At 46.9% G+C, this 17051-nt stretch overlaps 1 protein-coding gene across 8 annotated transcripts in view; it reads left to right on the top strand.

Annotated features, from left to right (window-relative positions):
* The window catches only part of LOC124181005 (polypyrimidine tract-binding protein 1), a 346021-nt gene that overhangs the window by 255099 nt on the left and 73871 nt on the right, over positions 1–17051 (top strand). For all 8 annotated transcript variants that reach the window (XM_046567062.1, XM_046567061.1, XM_046567057.1 and 5 more), the window contains one exon: positions 10788–10892. In XM_046567062.1, coding sequence (XP_046423018.1) covers positions 10788–10892 — 105 coding nt within the window. The remainder of the gene's footprint in view (positions 1–10787; positions 10893–17051) is intronic.

Below are 17051 nucleotides of genomic sequence, written 5' to 3'. Positions count from 1 at the left end.
CATGTGTGTATACATTGTTACATTTCCCAGCGGTAGGTGATTGTGGCATGCACACGCGGAGGCATTCCTCTTTGCCCAAATTTACGCATTTCGTAAAAAACCAGCGTGAAGGGGGGAGATTTTGCCGAGGGTTAGGGATATCGATTTCCCCCTACCGGGGCAACGAAATCTTGACGAATTCGTCGCGTGACGGATCGCGCGGCGTGGTGGCCGTTTGTTGTACCGCATACGTCGCAAGCTGTGCTTTAGCTGCTCGCTTGGGTCGGATTATTCCGGGCGAATCGCGTGTCGCGAGACGACGCGAACCTACGAGACGACATCGAGGGGGCAAGGACGATGCGATTAGGTACGCGCGTTTATCTATTCAAACATTACCGGTGCCGTGGCGTGAGCTTTGGGTCAACAAACAATGGTCGATAATCACCATTCGACGCATATAATCGATTTACGGGACGCCGTGTGGCGCTGCTCACGCGGCCCCATTCAGTCCTTTCCCCTTGGATTCGCCCTCATGGCCGCGTACCACTTGTGGCCGGAGATAACAATTGTTATTGTATACGTGTGTATAACAACAATGCGAGAAGTCAATGGAGCAGGAAACGAGAGATTATTGTTTCGGTAATAACGATGCGGTGGAAATCGTCGATGTGCCGGATGCAAGCCTTTCTTTTCCAATCTACGATAGAACGGGCCTGGAGGCGGCGGCTCGCAAGTTCTCTTTCAATTTAACTAACGGCTAAACTAAAATCACTTTATTGGCAGATATAGGCGGAGGATTTCGCGAAACGAAACGAATCTTCCTCTGATTGCTAAAGTATCAGCTGCAGCTGTGCAACGCGAATGAATAAAGTTAAACACCGATAACAATTAAACCGATGTGTAGACGCGATTGTTTTGCAATTGCGATGAAGTGAAAAGTTCAGCCAGGTTCCTTTATGTAGCCTTATATAGTCTTTCCAACTACTTGCGCGCGATAATTTGTTTAACGAGACGGGGAAAGTCGTTCAATGGAAAAACGTCGATTGCAAATCGCACCGGTGGTAAACACGCTCGTACCTACCGCAGTCGTCTAAGAATTTTTACGAAAGCTGTGCTTGCGTGTAATTTAGCGACCTATTTATTCATCGGCCGATATTCGTCGCCTGATGGGCTTCGGCTGTAGGCTTTTACGCGCTGTATCAACTTCTGAAATTTCGGCCAACTTTGTCGTCGCGGTAGGCAGCCGGAAAGGAAAACGTTGCAGCGTGAGGTAAACAGAAACCGTCTCGTCTTATGGAAGCTGGAAACAGAACAAGAATACAGAATCGAGAGGGGAACCCGGAGTGCGAAAACTTTTGATAACACTTGCAAATTGCTTTCGAAAATAGAATAACAATTCAATTCCAGTGCGCGCGGTGGTTGACTGAAGACGAACGAGTGAAACGAGGCGGGGTTTCGAGGGTGCAGAGGTTGGAGTGTGGCGAAGTTGTCCCGGGAGCTGGAGGAGGAAGGCTGGGAAAAGGTTGGGAAAAGTGGTAACGCCGGAGAATAAAAGAGGAAGAAAAAGGCTCGCGCAGAACTGCGGGAGCAGAGAGGAAATTAGAAAAAGAAAGGCACGGCTCGAGCTAGAAGAGCGAGGGAGACAAAAGGTGTAGGCGCCAGAATGGTTATGTGCGCTCTTCTCCTCGTCCTCCTCCTCTTCTTCTTCTTCTTCTTCGCGGTGTGCCAATCTTAGTCAACATCCGGCCTCGAGATCCGACTTCCGCCGAGCGGGGCAAAGGCTGAAAATGTCCCTTCCGCTTTTCCCTCAACTTCAGCAGCAGCAGCAGCAGCAGCAGCAGAAGCTCACCTTGTTTCCAAGACTGATGGTCTTTTCCAGTCGAAAGGACGGCGTTGAGAACGAGATGATTTCACTCAACTAGCGGAATATTATCCCGGTTTTCTATTCCTTTATGATTATTTCGGTTCGGCGACGCTGTTGCAGTTTGTCCTATCGAGGTTACGTCAAGATTTTTCAGGACCTTACACAGTGTCCGTCGACATCGACTTTCATGTATAGGCGTACTCAGGTATTCAACCCAGAAGAAAAGACGCCGTGTTAAAACATCGCGAAGCGAGGGAATTGAATTTAACGCCACGTTCCGGGGGACGTTGAATGGTCAATAAAAGGATGCGATGCGGTATGGCGCCGGCTTGCGAATCCCATTTTTGTTCAGGATCTTCGCGCGATCTCTTCGAGCTGATAAATAGATGAGACGAGGTAATAAATACCAGAGTATTTGTCGGCGGTGGGTTATTTGAATAAAATGGAAAGAGGGAGGGAGGAGGAACAGTGGCATATATATACATATACATGTATATATATATATATACATAGTACACAGGCTTGTAAGACAGCAGAATTAAAACGGAAAGACTGCTCTCGCTAATTGGCATTTCAGGCATCCATATATATAACTTGGATGTGGTTTCATCCAACCCCTCGCAGATGATCGATAACCGCGAAGCAGAGAGGAGTTTTCAGTAATCGCTCGACACGACGGTGACTTGCGAGTCCCTGCAGGGAACCAGGGAAGAGTTTTCGGAAACCGCTTAACGAATTGGCGTCGTCCTGGAAGATATTCCGAATGGGACTTCTGCCTCCTCAGGGACGCACTTCTTACCGTTTCGCCCCGAAGTAACATGCAGTGCTCTCGGTTTACGGCTCGGGTGTAAATTATTCCACCAATTCGTTCAGAAGTAAGTTTCCTGCCCTCCCGTTCTGCCCTTCGAGTCCCCCTCCCCTCCCCCCTTCCCTAACCAGCCTCTTGCCTCCTGCTCTTCCCGGCGTATCTTAGTCGGGCGAAGCGCGAAATGTTTCCAGTTGGATATAACCAAGTTCTCTCTGTTTGCTCGCCGCAACTCGAAAACTCAAATACTCAGGCAGGCAGAGAAGCGTGAAAAACGAATTCCTCTGTTATGCGACGAGGCTGGAGAACCTTTTCCTTTCACCGAGAGCGAACCGTCGGGCATACCTAATATCGATCGAACGGCAAATTCATTGCGCTGCGTTTCGACGCTTTAAGAGGAAGTCGAAGTGGATGTGAATGTGAATGTGAATGAGGAACTGGAAGTGAGTCCGGGGGGAAGGAAATGGGTGCGAGGTGACACCCGCACCTTCGTTCTTACTTGAAGATTCATAAATGGAGATACGTGTCGGAACGTTCCCCAGATCTGTTTCGATTTTCTTTTAATTCTTTTTCTTCCCCATCCCAAGCACCACTTTCGTCATTCTTTTCTCCCGACCCCGTCATCTCCTGTTCCTCATTCGCAGCTCCTCCTCACACGGTCCAACAAATCGGTGGAAGCCTTATCGAGTTAGTCCCAGGCTCCGGCAACTTTGTTCTTACGCAGCTACGCCACCCAACTTCATGAATTTCAAAACAATACCAACAGCTCCGAATATACGCATACAAGAATACACACGGACGAGTAGATGAGACTGGAGACGAGCTTTTTTCATTCTCTCTCATCTCCCCTTTTCCTTTAAGAGTTAGGGTATCCGTCGGGGGCGGCGGGGCTGGGGGAAGGGTGCTCGCTGTTGCATGCCCCGAGTATTTTCCACTTAAGGGAATGTTTTTTGATCACCGTCGATAATGCGCGAGAAGAAAAATTCTTTTATCTCGCGAGATTTTACGCCGAACGAAGCGGTGCCTTTCCCCCACCCCCCTCTCTTATCCCCCTTACCGCAACAGTTGCCGGGGTGGAGCAAGTCCGCGTCGTCGGATTATATAGGGTAGGATATACCTCACCGTTCAATTCAGTCTTCCGGATCGGTCAAACGATATCTTCTTTCGACTGACTCGAACGCAAATGATATAGATTCGCGAATCCCGTTAGGGAAAAGCTCCGGGTATGTCTGGACTTTAAACGATTCAACGCTCGACCGGGTAACGATTATATATAAGAGATGGTTTCGACGAACGCTGCCTTTCATGCCCCGTTGACTGGCTAATTCCCCTTCTTCTCAAACTGCCACCCCAACCCGCCGCGGGGGTTGTCTTGCGGTTGAATAATTTGCTGCTTCCGAGCACCAAATACCGCATGCCCTCAGCCTCCCATCATTGGCAGGCTAGCAGCAGCGATGCGTTGATACGCAGTTGTTGCCTTTCGCTACGCGCTGCAGTTTCTCGTCCGCCGAGACAAGGTGCATGCATCGAAAGCTCACTCTCTCTCTCTCTCTCTATCTATCTATCTATCGATACCATATTCTCCAGCGGGATACGCGCCGTGTCCTCCTCTTCCTTGTGCAGGACTGTTAAACCTTCTGGTATGCACTGGGAGTATAAAGCTACGCGCGATTTACTGTCTCCCGGTATACGCGGTACATACACGTATGCCTATAGTCGATGTTCGCTCGAAGTACCCCAGAAGCTTTGCTGAGCAGTACGAAGAGTAAAAGAGCGGGAGGAGGAAAAGCGGCGGCACACGGCACTCTGTGGCCTGCACGCTATTACCGAGCGTTTCCTCTCTCCTGGTTGGGGTGGGGAAGAGACGCGTCTGCGAACCGCAACCTTCCACGATCCACCTTTTCTAAGGTGGCTTAGCGCCACCTGCCCCTTCCCTCCTCCCCTACCCTTCCCCTTGTCGCCGATTCACCCGCCCTCCAAATGGCGGAGAGTAATTCTCCAAATTACTCCGGGCAATTTTCTCCACCAAAGATTCTTCCGGCTTCACTTCATCCGCACGGCACCCTAAGTCCCACTCGCACCCTCTCAGCCACCCCGTTTTCATCCTATTCCCAACCGCCTCTGCATGGTAGCTTCTTAAACGAGTATCCTAGCACACTATTCCAACGGTACTAAATATACGAATCCCGGCTTTACTCTATATCTGACTTCGGATAATTTTGCCAATTCACACACCGGTGGAAATCTCCTCCTTCGCCTTCTTCGTCTTCTCCACCTTTTTATCACATGGATGAAATTGTTGCTGATGTAATAAGCCGAGGATTTACGATCTCCATATAGTTGTAAGACTCTGTACGATTCGCAGTGTCGTTTCATCTCATACATAAACATATATATATATATATATATATATATATATACATATTTACATGTATTCATCGAAGTACCAGTAGTCTAGTCGAGATATGAACACATTTGGCACATCACTGATCAGGATATAGTCACACATTGGAAGAAGGAGAAAAATACGCTCCAGCAACCGCAGTTTCCTCTTCACCCTTCACTAAGCCGCGCTACAATGTAAAGGAAGTTTGCAACCCCTGACGGTGGCGTTTAGCTATTCGAGTCAACCCTGGGGAATTAATAACGCGACGTCGGCGCTAGCGATCAAAACGTAGATCGAGGATTCCGACGATTGCGGATTTACTTTGTCCCCTTGGTCTCGATGTCCTTTTTTCCCGAGGATTTAGTCTGACCCGCAAGCTATCAGGTGTAAGTACTTTTGTAACCTGTAGATACCCGTTGCACAGTAGTCAAAGCCCCACTTCGTTAGCGGACAGGCTCAAGTTCCTCGCCAGGTCGTGATCGCGTCTATGATCATTGGAATATAATGAGGCATCGCGTCTCTTCTCCGAATATCGTAATAATTCGAGATACTCAAACACGACGCAAAGATGGTTGGTGGAAGAGGATTTTCGACATACAGAGATAATAGGCAGATCCCGTAACTATCGTACCCGCTTCGTTACGCCACGTATTCCATTACACGCCCGCCGCTATTACATTAATGGTTATTATAATTACACTCAATACCTGCGTACGCGCCGCTGCAAGTCCATGTAGCCGTGCGTTAATGAGAGTAATTAAAGCTCTGCACATTAATTAAAAAGTACCACCCAAGTCGGACCTTTGTCATTTCGTTCGGTATACACCCAGGACTCTGCCTGTCCTTCACCCTGACGCTGCAAACCTAACCCCCGTAACTCCGCGAATCCTTGCTTCAGTTTACTATAAATTCGCTGCTCTTGTTCCGTCTCTCCCTCTCTCTCTCTTTCTCTTTCTCTTGCCAACTAACTCTCTTTAGTAAAAAGAGAACGCGGCGAGGGGTTCGCAATCTCGGGTTCGCAACGTCACGCAATTGCGCCCGGTGTTTGGATAGCGGATAGCGTTGGGCTGCTTCGCACAATCTAAAACGTTTAATCGTCTAACTTGGAGTGTCTTTCGTATTATTTCCATAAAATCTCGAAACCCCGAGATCCGCCGTTGCCCCCCTCGATCCTTCTTTGCCGAGACGGGGCAACGGCGAGAGCGAGGTATAATCCTATCCATAAAACAGAATGATCTCCGAGGAGAAACACCACCGATGAGCGTCTCGGTGCTGCGGAGTATCCTTGGGCCAATGCTACCTACCTTCAAACACCCGACTAACGCCTTATATTCTACCAAAGCCCATCCATCTTAGGAGGCGATAACCGTTTGTCCCCCACCTTATCCGGTCCTCTTTCTCCCTCTGCTTCTGCTTCCCATCGCATGCTCGCGAGACCGTCTTACAGATAATATCATTTCAGTATAATCATTCTTCCGTGTAGTCAAAGGTGGCAATCCGAGGTCATATTACGCACCCTGTACCAACGAATGCGGTGTACAGTCTTTGTTACCCGAATTTCAATCTCGCCCGCGTACAGATGATTCAGAGTTCACGTAAGGCATTGCAAATTCTTGAGCCGGATGATTATGATGATGCGGTAGGAAGGATAAGTGGAGAAGAGACGAGCAGCGGGAGAAAAGGGGAAACAGAGCGTGAATCCAGCTAGTTAGAAATTTCCTAACTATTGGTATAGCGGCTGGTAGATGCGGATGGAACGGCTTCCAAAGCTCGGACTACGCGACGTGGAATGTCGGGATAGGGGGTGAAAAGCTTTAGCCATTTCTGCAGCAGGAAAACGTCCAGGACAATGCCGTTGACAATGTCACACCCACCCACGTAACCTATAACGTTATACACCGAACTCAAAGCGCTTTCGCGGTTATGGAGTTTGGCGTTGCGCCTCCCGATCCTCAGTCGGGAAAATCGTCCGCGTGATTACGCCACCGCTCGCTTCTGCAACGTGTGAATAAATTTTGTATCTCATAGACGCGAAAATCCAAAGGCGATGTTTAAACTTCCTCTGTATATCCCTGCTCTTCATCTTGGTCGTTGCAGCGCGACAAAAATTCAGTCTGGACTTTGTGGAGCTTGTGGAAAACAAATAATTGACAAAAAGCATGATGCGGGCAAAGAAAAACATATCGCCGATTTGCTGGTGCGGAGAAAAAATTATGAAGAGTATCGTCTTGTATCGAACAAGGAACGCACCCGAGGAGTAACCCACCGATTTTCTTCGTTTTGCGATATGTTTTACAGTATATCAGAAAACATTGGATACGTATTTTTTTACGCGCCAATTCAGTCTTTCAAAGGGTAAAAATCACCCCTTAACATTACACCAAGAATCGATATTTTAGAATCTCCCAGTTTCTCGACAAAACTAATCGCACATAATTCACTGTTCAACTAACCGAAAATACGACGCAGCGTTTTCATCGTCAAGAGTTGCGTCCCCTATTTCGTTTTAGGGTAACTTAGGGTACGGTTTTGTCCCTCGAACGGCCGAATCAACGCGTCAAAAAATGCGTGTCCAATGTATATCGATGCGTTACACCGTGTCACGCAATGAAGAAAATCGTTGAGGTACACCTCTGGTACTTTGCTTGTGAGAACCCTTATCGGGTTATGCTTAGGTACGTACAATATACATATGATGCCTGGGTTATGAGCGATATTTCCCGACCGTTCGCCGTCGAGAGTGGTGGTTCCCCATGCTCGTATCCCGAACCCGGCCACCAGCTAGCCTGCCTCCCTGCTGCCTCCAGGGCCGAGCAGAGTGCCACTTTCGTCCCAAGTTCCCTGTACGCGAAGACTATGGTCCATTAAAAAGAACGCAGCGCTTAAAGCGCCGTAGACTGCGAGGGGTGAGGGGGGCAGAAAGGGCTCATCGCGCAACGGTGTATTTTTCTCCTTGAGAAGTAAATTCTACGTGCCCTCTGGCTCCCTTTATCTCTCCCTCTCTTTCTATCTCTCCCCCCCCCCCCCCCCCCACCCCCCATCTTCTCCGGTCCCTCTCGACGAGAATCGTGTATTATTTATTTCTCCTGGACGTATGGATTACGGGTACGAGTAGCAGTCGTTCGAGTCACGGTTCTCCCCTTCATCCCCCAACTTTCATCCTCCCCGCAGGCCTTATTCTATCCTCCTCGCTATTCTCCAGCTGGAGCTCAGTCGAATTTCTAAGAACCAACCTCACTCTTAGGTCTCTCAGCTTCAGGGATAAGCCCTCGAAGACCGCATCGCACAGTGGAGGAGGATCCTTACGACTCCTTTTTTCTCCTATTTTTATTCTGTTTCTTCTTCTTCTTCTTCTTCTTCTTCTTCTGCTGCTGCTACTTTTTGTACTTGTGTCCACCCCGTTTGTTCGGTAAGTGGAATGAAATCTGTCCGTCTTGGAGGGTAAACTGTAAACCGTACCCGTAGAAAACGGATTATCAACACGTAAAAATGCCTGAATGCAACGGTTTGCAGTTTGATGTATCAGAGAAATACCACGTGTTTCTATATTGTGCCACTCGCGTTTCAACAATAAATCCCGTCGCTTACAACTTGCGCCAAGCTGATCCTAACCGAGCCGATAAGCTGATTTTAGGACGCGGTTTCGTTTGAGGAAAATTGTAGCGAAGGTAAAGTCGCGTTCGCTCGATCCTTTAACGCCGGTGGCTGGTGGATCTCTCGTGTTTTTTGAGGGTGCCTGTAAAAGCAGTAGTAACGCGGTGCTTACGCGGCGATTGTACAGCCATTTGCGGAGAGGGTGAAATCCTCGACCTAGAGAACAAATAGATAATTGTGCCCCGTTCCCCGTATACGTATACTTGCCATCCGTCGTACCTTACACCTGACTAATTCCCTTGCTGCGCAGCCTTTTCTCCCGATGGCTTCCAACAACCAACAACGAAGCCAGTCACGCAACGTTGTTTTAGGCCTAGACGAACAAAGACACGCGAGTTTATGGATGTATATCCCTGCAGTGTTGTTGTTTGATCTTTTCACCACACTCGACTACGGCGACTACACACCTTACATACCTTCGGTGTAAGATTATAGCGAAGCGTGCTATCTTCGGCGTCTCTAAGCTTTCTTCGGCACACAACAAACATCTCATAACGAAGAAGAAAACTCGGCTGGTGCAAAGGGGCAAAGGCGAACTTTGCGAGAAGCGCGAAAAGCGGTGCCAAGGGATGTTTATTCGCTATGAAATACGCTTAGCGTCGTATCTGCTGTGTATATACGCGTTTTTTTTTTCAATGCTAGTGAAACTACCCGTGCGAACACAAACTGCAGTATACGGTGAGTCGATGTGTGGTTGCCGATGTCGAGTCGACGTGGGGATGACATATTAAAAAGTATAAAGTATCGAGTAGAGGTATCGTATGAGGACATTTCTCCTCGGACTGGTTCTCTTTCGAACATTTGCGGTGGTGTTACGTGAAAAAAAAACCCGCTACAATTTCCTCGTATATGCCTTGAAGAACTCTGCACAGCAATTATAAGACGAGGGAACACCGTATAAAGGGAATGTCGTGAATGCGTCGCGAGCGAGAAACGGACTGAGACATTATCATTGAAACGTGATGAAAGAAGGTCCGAAAAGGCAAAGGATTTTTCTTTCCACACAGACCGAGAGTGGTTCGTCTTCTCTGTCTCTCTCCCCCCCCTCCTATCTCTTGCCGATTTTGCATAGCCAACAGACGGAAAATCTGTGTACACCCAGCGTTGTTACTTAACGAAATATCACCCTCCTTTCCCTCAAAGCGGGACACCGGTAACTTTGGGATTAAGCCACCCAGGCTCCGCGTTTAATTAACGCCAAACTTAATTACGTATCGATTATTAGTTGGGTCGCGTGCCTATGAAATTCAAGGATCATACCTTTCGGAGGTGGGTACAACGCACACCCAACGAAGGGATACCCAGTCCTACTGGAAATAGTTTCGTGAGAATATCCACCGCGCAATATTAACCAAAGTTGACCTCACTCCGCCGCCGTAATTATAATATACATACTTGTTCCGGCGACATGGGCCACGTCTCGCTATTCTGGATTACGAACTATTTGTTGCGCTGGGACTTGCGACGTTAGATTGGTATATTTAACCGTTGCCCACGATCCGTACGGATATACGAAGTTCAATTTTATTGATAGCAATTTGATCGTAATATTTTTCAATACTCTTGGACGAAGCGATTTCCAGACTTTTCATTCGTCTTCCTTCAACAAATATTGCAATTTTTCAATACTCCTGGTAAACCTGATGCATGCGCTGCAATACGGTAGATAAAAGTACAGAGTTTGCTGCAACAGCGGTCTCTCGTTCCTCTACGCGCTGCCGGATGAAACGCTGAATAACTTCGCGCTACACTCGTTCAAGATTCCCGGTATTTGAAAAATCTACGGGTACGTTGTTGAACGTTTCTTCAATGGCGTACAAATATTTGCCAATGCAGTTTGGGCGCAAGCTTGATGAAATCTACAGAAAGATAACGAAATTAAAGGTTGTGTAGAAAGCACCTTTGTAACTGTTCGATAACGGTTTTAATTTCTCCGGCTATTTGGTGTGGCGCCGGTGAAAAAGGTGATGAATGTAATGGAGCTTTTTGAACACTGCCAAATCCCGCGGAGTGCCGTCTCATCGTGTATGATTGAACACGGTGATCCCGAATGAAACGTCGAGACTAAAACGTATCGTTTTTTCTTTGTGTGTTCTCAGAGAGGAAGCGACGAACTTTTGTCACAAAGCGGAGCCGTCAGTAATGGTGCGGCAATGAGCCCTCAACCGCATCACGCCGCGGACAACAACAATGACGCTAAGAAGGTGAGTCCCTTTTCTGATTGAAAAAATATTTAAAACGTCACGAACAAAACGACAAAAAGAGAAAAAAAAATAAAAATAAAAAGAAAAAGAAACAACGAACAAACAAACAAACAAACAAAAAAAAAAAAAATAAGAGAGAATGTGAGAAAATGAAGTAGAAAGAAGGAAGAGGAAAGAAAACAAACAAAACAATGGAAGAAAGCTCTCGGCCTCTGTCCCTTTGTTCGTTTCTTTGTTCATCAACTTTTCGCGCGAGACCGGAAGCTGAAGTGTTGTTCATTTCACACGGTGGGTATAGTGGGTATGTAGGTACATAGGTACATAAAACGACAGCCTTGGCCTGACAAGTGTGTCGGGCGACGGAGGTGAAGATCCTGAGCGAGGAGAGTCATAGATCAACCTGGAAGGGAAGGAAGGAAAAGGAGCGAGGGAGCGAAGCCTGCTGCAACCCCGATACGTATGACTTTTTTGACGCTCGCGTCTACGCCGAGTTCCCGGTACATATATCACCACCCTCGCCTCGCGGACGGTTGTCTTTGTATCCATGAGAGATCTGCCAGGTGCCGCGTCGTCGTTCCGTAACTCCCTTCGCTCCGAGTCTGACGAGTGAATGGACCGTCGCCTAGAAATCCCAAAAGGTGCGACCCGACGAGGGTGTAAGTACATACATACCTACCTACCTAACCGTTACGACGGGTGTCAAAAGTGAAAATGTCACGGAGGGCGCTGTCTCGTCGTCGATAAATTTATGTGCCGAGGCCTCGATCACCCCCAAACTTTCGTTTTCGTCCCCTCTAACGTTGAACGGCGCCCCGTCTCCGTATACTTTTACCCCGCGAAACTCGCGACGCACGGTGCGTTACTCCATTATATATATATATATATATATATATATATATGTGTGTGTGTGTGTGTGTGCGTAATATGTATACGTATACGTATACATTACCTGCACAAGTTCTTACTTCGACCTTAAATTTGCAAACTTTTCTTGACAACTTCGCGTCAACGACAGATAGGCATATATTTTTCCCCTTCGTCGTCGAGTTTACCGTATACACGCGGCTGAGAATAAAATATTACCACCCACCTCCGGTATTACGGTAAGGTAGTACCTACGTGTAGTGCTGATCGGGAACGAGCACCAACATTGACGCTTGCTTTACTTGCCCCCCCCCCCCCCCCCCCCCACACAGCGTTAAAAAGTTGAGAGACTTTCTTTTTTTTTACCGTTCGCGACTCGGTCCCTGCCTTCCAATCAAAGAACCGAATCGTCAACCGTGGTTAATTCAGTGTTGTGCAGTTCTGCAACAGTACAGGTACCTACGTGTCGAGGGGCGAATGTGGCCGGGATTTCATGCCGTAGGTTCAAGGGTCCTGACGAAATAACTAGTGGGCTCGAAACCTTTGACCACTAGTCCGCGCGGAACTCGCCTGCAATAAGAATTAATCGCTCGTTTGATCTCTATGCATAGTGCATCGCGCGTTTCACCGGCGCTAGGTGCAGTTTGGACGTTTGTTGGCGCCCATTATCTCGGCCATGCGTAAATATTTCACGCTGTATTAACCGTAAAATCGCTCTCTCCAAAACATCGGGTAACGGTGGAACGGGACTGCAGCCACCGAATGCAACGCGGCCCCCAGTGCATTAGGTCGGAACGCATATCTAATACGTTGTGCGGTAATCATCCCGAAACGATTATGCGGAGTTCAATCGAAATCCCGGACGTTGCTCCGAATTGCCGTTTCCATTATCCGCGTCTTTATTTTATTTTATTTATTTTTCTTTATTCCCTCTTACAGCCCGTCAGTTTATTCGCACTGCACCGTTCTAGCGATAACAACGCCGACGACTCGGCAGTCGGAATGACGTCTCGTATAAACTTTTGGTAAAATATCAGCGCAGTTTCAAAGCGCGGTAACTGAAAGCTTTGTCACTGGATTCCACATTCCGTGTCGGCATTAGATGCCCAGATGTTTATTGCACGTATACATACAACGTTCTCGAATTTAAAGTGGGTATACATACTGCAGCTCGTTTGACATTTTTTATTTTTTTTTATTTTTTTTTTTCTTTTCTTTTTTTTCAACTCTCCGTTACACAACCGGAGTCGGACAGTCGTTGGAGGATTCGGCTTCTATGTACCGGGTAAAATAGCATCGGTCTAATTTCAAATAACGAGAATTTCGATCGGAAACGATACACCGGGGTAGTAAAATTACGCAATTGGCATCAAGAACCGGTAGATAGCCGCGTTAGGCGATCCTCTCTTTTTTTTTTTCGCTAGAGACAGGAAACTCGTTACAGTGATAATCTTTATTTTCAAAACCCGCACGGGTCACTCACAGTCGGCCTAGTTTTTACGGGAAACAAAAGCGAGAGAGAGAGAGAGAGTTTGTTCTTTTTTCTTTCCGCATCAATATTATTTTCCCCTCTTTTCTATCGTGGCATCCTCCGGATTAATAGCCGACAGAAGCGGCGACCGATATCCGGACCCGGCGCGGGAGGGAGAGAAGAGCCTGAGACTGTTTCCAATGTGGAAATCTCGGCCGAATCGATTCTCGGGGTTGAAAACGATGGTGGCTGCCTGCCTGCAGTTGTGTGTCCCTCTTGTTCCGTACTTAGCCTATACCAACTCTGCATTTCCAACAATCGGAAGAGGAGGAGGACGAGGAAGAGGAGGAGGAGGAGGTGCAACGCCGTTCTAGAATTTCTCCGACGACACGGACGGCGGTCGCTGCTATACATACCTATATATTATACAATATATATATATACCCGTCTCCGAATGTCAAATTTACAACGGTAGTCCATAACTTGGGAGCCAAAGTCACATCTTTGTTCGCGGTTTAACGTCACGCCGTTTGACATCGGCACGTCTTGGCTAACGGGGCTGAAACTTTACGAGCCGCTCCCTCGGGAAGCTCGCGAACCAACTGAAAACTGATATTCAAAACACGGATACGATAATATATTCTCCCACAAACGGAAGAGAACGTCGCTAAAAGAGCTGCCGTTGTCTGCCGTTCGTCCAACGATTTTCTCCTTTTTTTTTTGGTTCACGTGACATTTTAGAGAATTTGACGCGGGAACGCGGGACGTTTTTCAGTGTCGAATGCGGGGCTCTGATAGTTGGTTAGCCTTTGGTCAAGCCGGTCTGGCTCGTTGAAACCGTATGGAAAGTCGAAAAGGCAGAAAACCGTGAAATCCCGAAACGGCTGATCGCTTATAGATCGATCCAACCGGCGCTGCACGACTGAATGGGCTTTGTCGAGATTCTGATGGTCCCAGATTAGGCGCCTATTCGATACACACTCCACCATTTTCTCGATTAGTTGCTGCAGCGTTTCACGGGACCAGCGGCGATCTATACCTATATACGCATAACGTCCGGATCTAGTCGCGCGGCTATTGGAAATTTTGGAATTCATACCCTGTGTAACACAAGAGTAGTCGATACCTGACGTACGTCGCTATGGTAATAATACCACTCCGTTGTTCACTCGGAATATCAGCTCTTAATAAAGTCACCGGATTACAGTTCGAGTTTTTTTTTTATTTTATTTATTTTTTTTATCCTGTCATTCCACGTGTAGATTGCAAATGTGAAGGCAATATAATAGGTCGTTTCTTTCTTCGTCACTTTTTTTTCTGTCTTCTTTTACGTATACAAACTCGTGGAAATCTATTTCAGTTTCCTTGATAATTTTACATCGCAGACTGACAGATGTTCGGCGTCGGGTTCAATTAATTATCGATTAATTACAGAGAGAACGGTTTTAAATCTCCCCGTGCACTGCAACTGTCGAAAAATTACAAACGAAACCTACGGTTAATTGGTAAAAAATTTTTCCGTCATCTACGTAGGTATTCTAATTTTTCGTTAATAATTTTCCAACTTTCTTTTTCATTTGTATCTAGATAAATAAATTTATAAATTCAAAAGAAACGCTCTTAACTTGTGTGTTTAACAAATTCAAAGGCAATGCAGCTTCAGGGCATGAGATACTCGGTACAAAGTAAGAACTTGTATAAAAGTATAATCAAAGTTTTCAATTATATTAAACATATAACTTGAAAATAAAAAAAAAAAAAAAAAAAAACGAAAACGTCACTCATTCCGACGTGGAGTCAGATATAAACGAGAAAATATCATTGTCCCGCAATTATTCTCCGTGCGCAAGGTCTCTTCGCTGAAGAGTAAACTTGGTCACGAGTGCTCTCTTGCCTCTGGTCAAGCTTTTTTATCTCGTTTAAAACCAAAACTTGAAACATATTTCACGGAATAAAGTAAGGAAAAGAAAAGATGCCGACTCTCACGGAACATTCAGCCGTCCTGCGATAAAGTTTGAAAATTGAAGAAAAAATAGAATCTCTGTAATTAAAGCCGGCGGTAATCTTCTCTCAAGTTATGCGTGTCACGGTTGGCAAGGAATGAGCCATTAAATTTTGACGGTTGTGAGGATTAGTCGATGCGAACAAACCCTGGTGTGTTACTACCGTAGTATAAGCGAGTCGTAGGTACGTACGTACGTACATAGGTGGTATTAATTTCACGTCTTTTACGTCTTGTAAACCTGAACCTAAAACCGAATCTCGACGAAGAAGCGATTCGGTGTTCGACTCGTGTTGCGTGAAATTGTACACCCTGTCACGTTTATTGCTTATGAGATCGACGCAACCGCATATGTCGGCTCTCTAGAATTGGCTCGTCTGCTATCTCTTGTCCCACCCCGTACAGAATCGTTAAAATTTCAACGACTAACGCCGTCCGCGCCGTTAGACGACGACGACGTCGACGACGACTGGGCCATGACGCGAAGACCTCCGTCTCTCCGCTCCCGGTTCTCGATACAGTTATTTACATCCCAGTGCAGTGTGTTATATATGGTAAAAAAAAATAACAATGGTTATAACAAACAAGATTCCACGATATACAAGAGAATCTCGGACAGTCTGCCAAGTATGCCGACGACTCGTTCCTCGGAATGTTCCTCGTGCAACGAATGTTCGTCAGAATGTCGGTTTGAAAATCTACTCCCTCGGCTATACACTTCGCTTTATTAGAAACGGTGCCGTTGCAAGCGCGCAAAGTATGCAAGTCTTACCCTACTTTGGAGGAAAAAACTTTCGAGAATAGCTTTCACGGAAGTAATTATCGGTACAGAGTATGCCGTCACCAATACGAACTTCCGCTCTTCTCTAATCTCTTTGCAACGCGTACGGATTCTGCACTCGCGGAAGGTGGGCGCGGAGAAGCTTGGGTGAAACAGGGTGAGTCGTAAAAGTTGATGAAAAAGATAGCGTGTCTTTGACGAAGCTAAATTCGGGGCTGAAAACGTTCGCAAGTTTTCTCTATTTCCCGCGAAAGTTTTTTGTGTCGAAATTGCGAGGACTGCCGTATATCGGTGTGGACAAGAACCCGTCTTTTCACTCCACAACGACTACCTTCCATCCGTGATAAGCGAACTTCGCAAAAGTGCACGAGAAGCGTCGCGACAAAAGCGCAGCGGCCGCTTCGCATAAACGACGTCCCGCATCGCCGAGACACTCAAAAAAGCGAAAGCTCAAAGTCCATTCGTAATGTTACTGCCGTGTGTTGTGCCGCTGCGTTATGCAGTGCCTGCAGACGTCCTCGGCGAGAGGCCGCAATGCGGTGATGAAATATCGGGGAAAAGTTGGCGATAGGGGGGGGGGGGGGGGGGGGGGGGGGGGCTTGTTGAAACGGCGAGCACTCGGTGAAACGGTCTTTGATTTTCCTTTTGTAGTTTCGCGGTCGGTGCAACGCCTACCTAGTTCTTCTCATCCCTCGTCTCGTACTCGTACCTACCTACTTTGCTTCTAGTGTCGCGTCTAGTAGGGGTGGGTATCCTGAAAACCTTTTTACCGTGCGGTAAATCGTTGCGGAAAATTTGCCATAGCCTTATTTATAGAACGGATTGGAGAGAATGCGAATTATGTGGGATTGATCATTGAATTTAAATTAAAAATCGAATGTGAATTTTTAGCCATCCGTAGGATCGCTAAATCAAGCCCGTACGCTCGGGAATAAATAGCAGAATATATACATATAAGCTCTTTCGGTGCTGCTGCTGCTGTTGCTGCACAGTATCAGCGTCGATCAAGGTTCATCGGAAACCATTAAATCGTTGAGGATC

Source organism: Neodiprion fabricii, chromosome 4, assembly GCF_021155785.1.
Source record: "Neodiprion fabricii isolate iyNeoFabr1 chromosome 4, iyNeoFabr1.1, whole genome shotgun sequence".
Lineage (NCBI taxonomy): Eukaryota > Metazoa > Arthropoda > Insecta > Hymenoptera > Diprionidae > Neodiprion > Neodiprion fabricii.
Note: the sequence above shows the minus strand (reverse complement) of the source record. Positions and strands in the feature narration are given on the sequence as shown.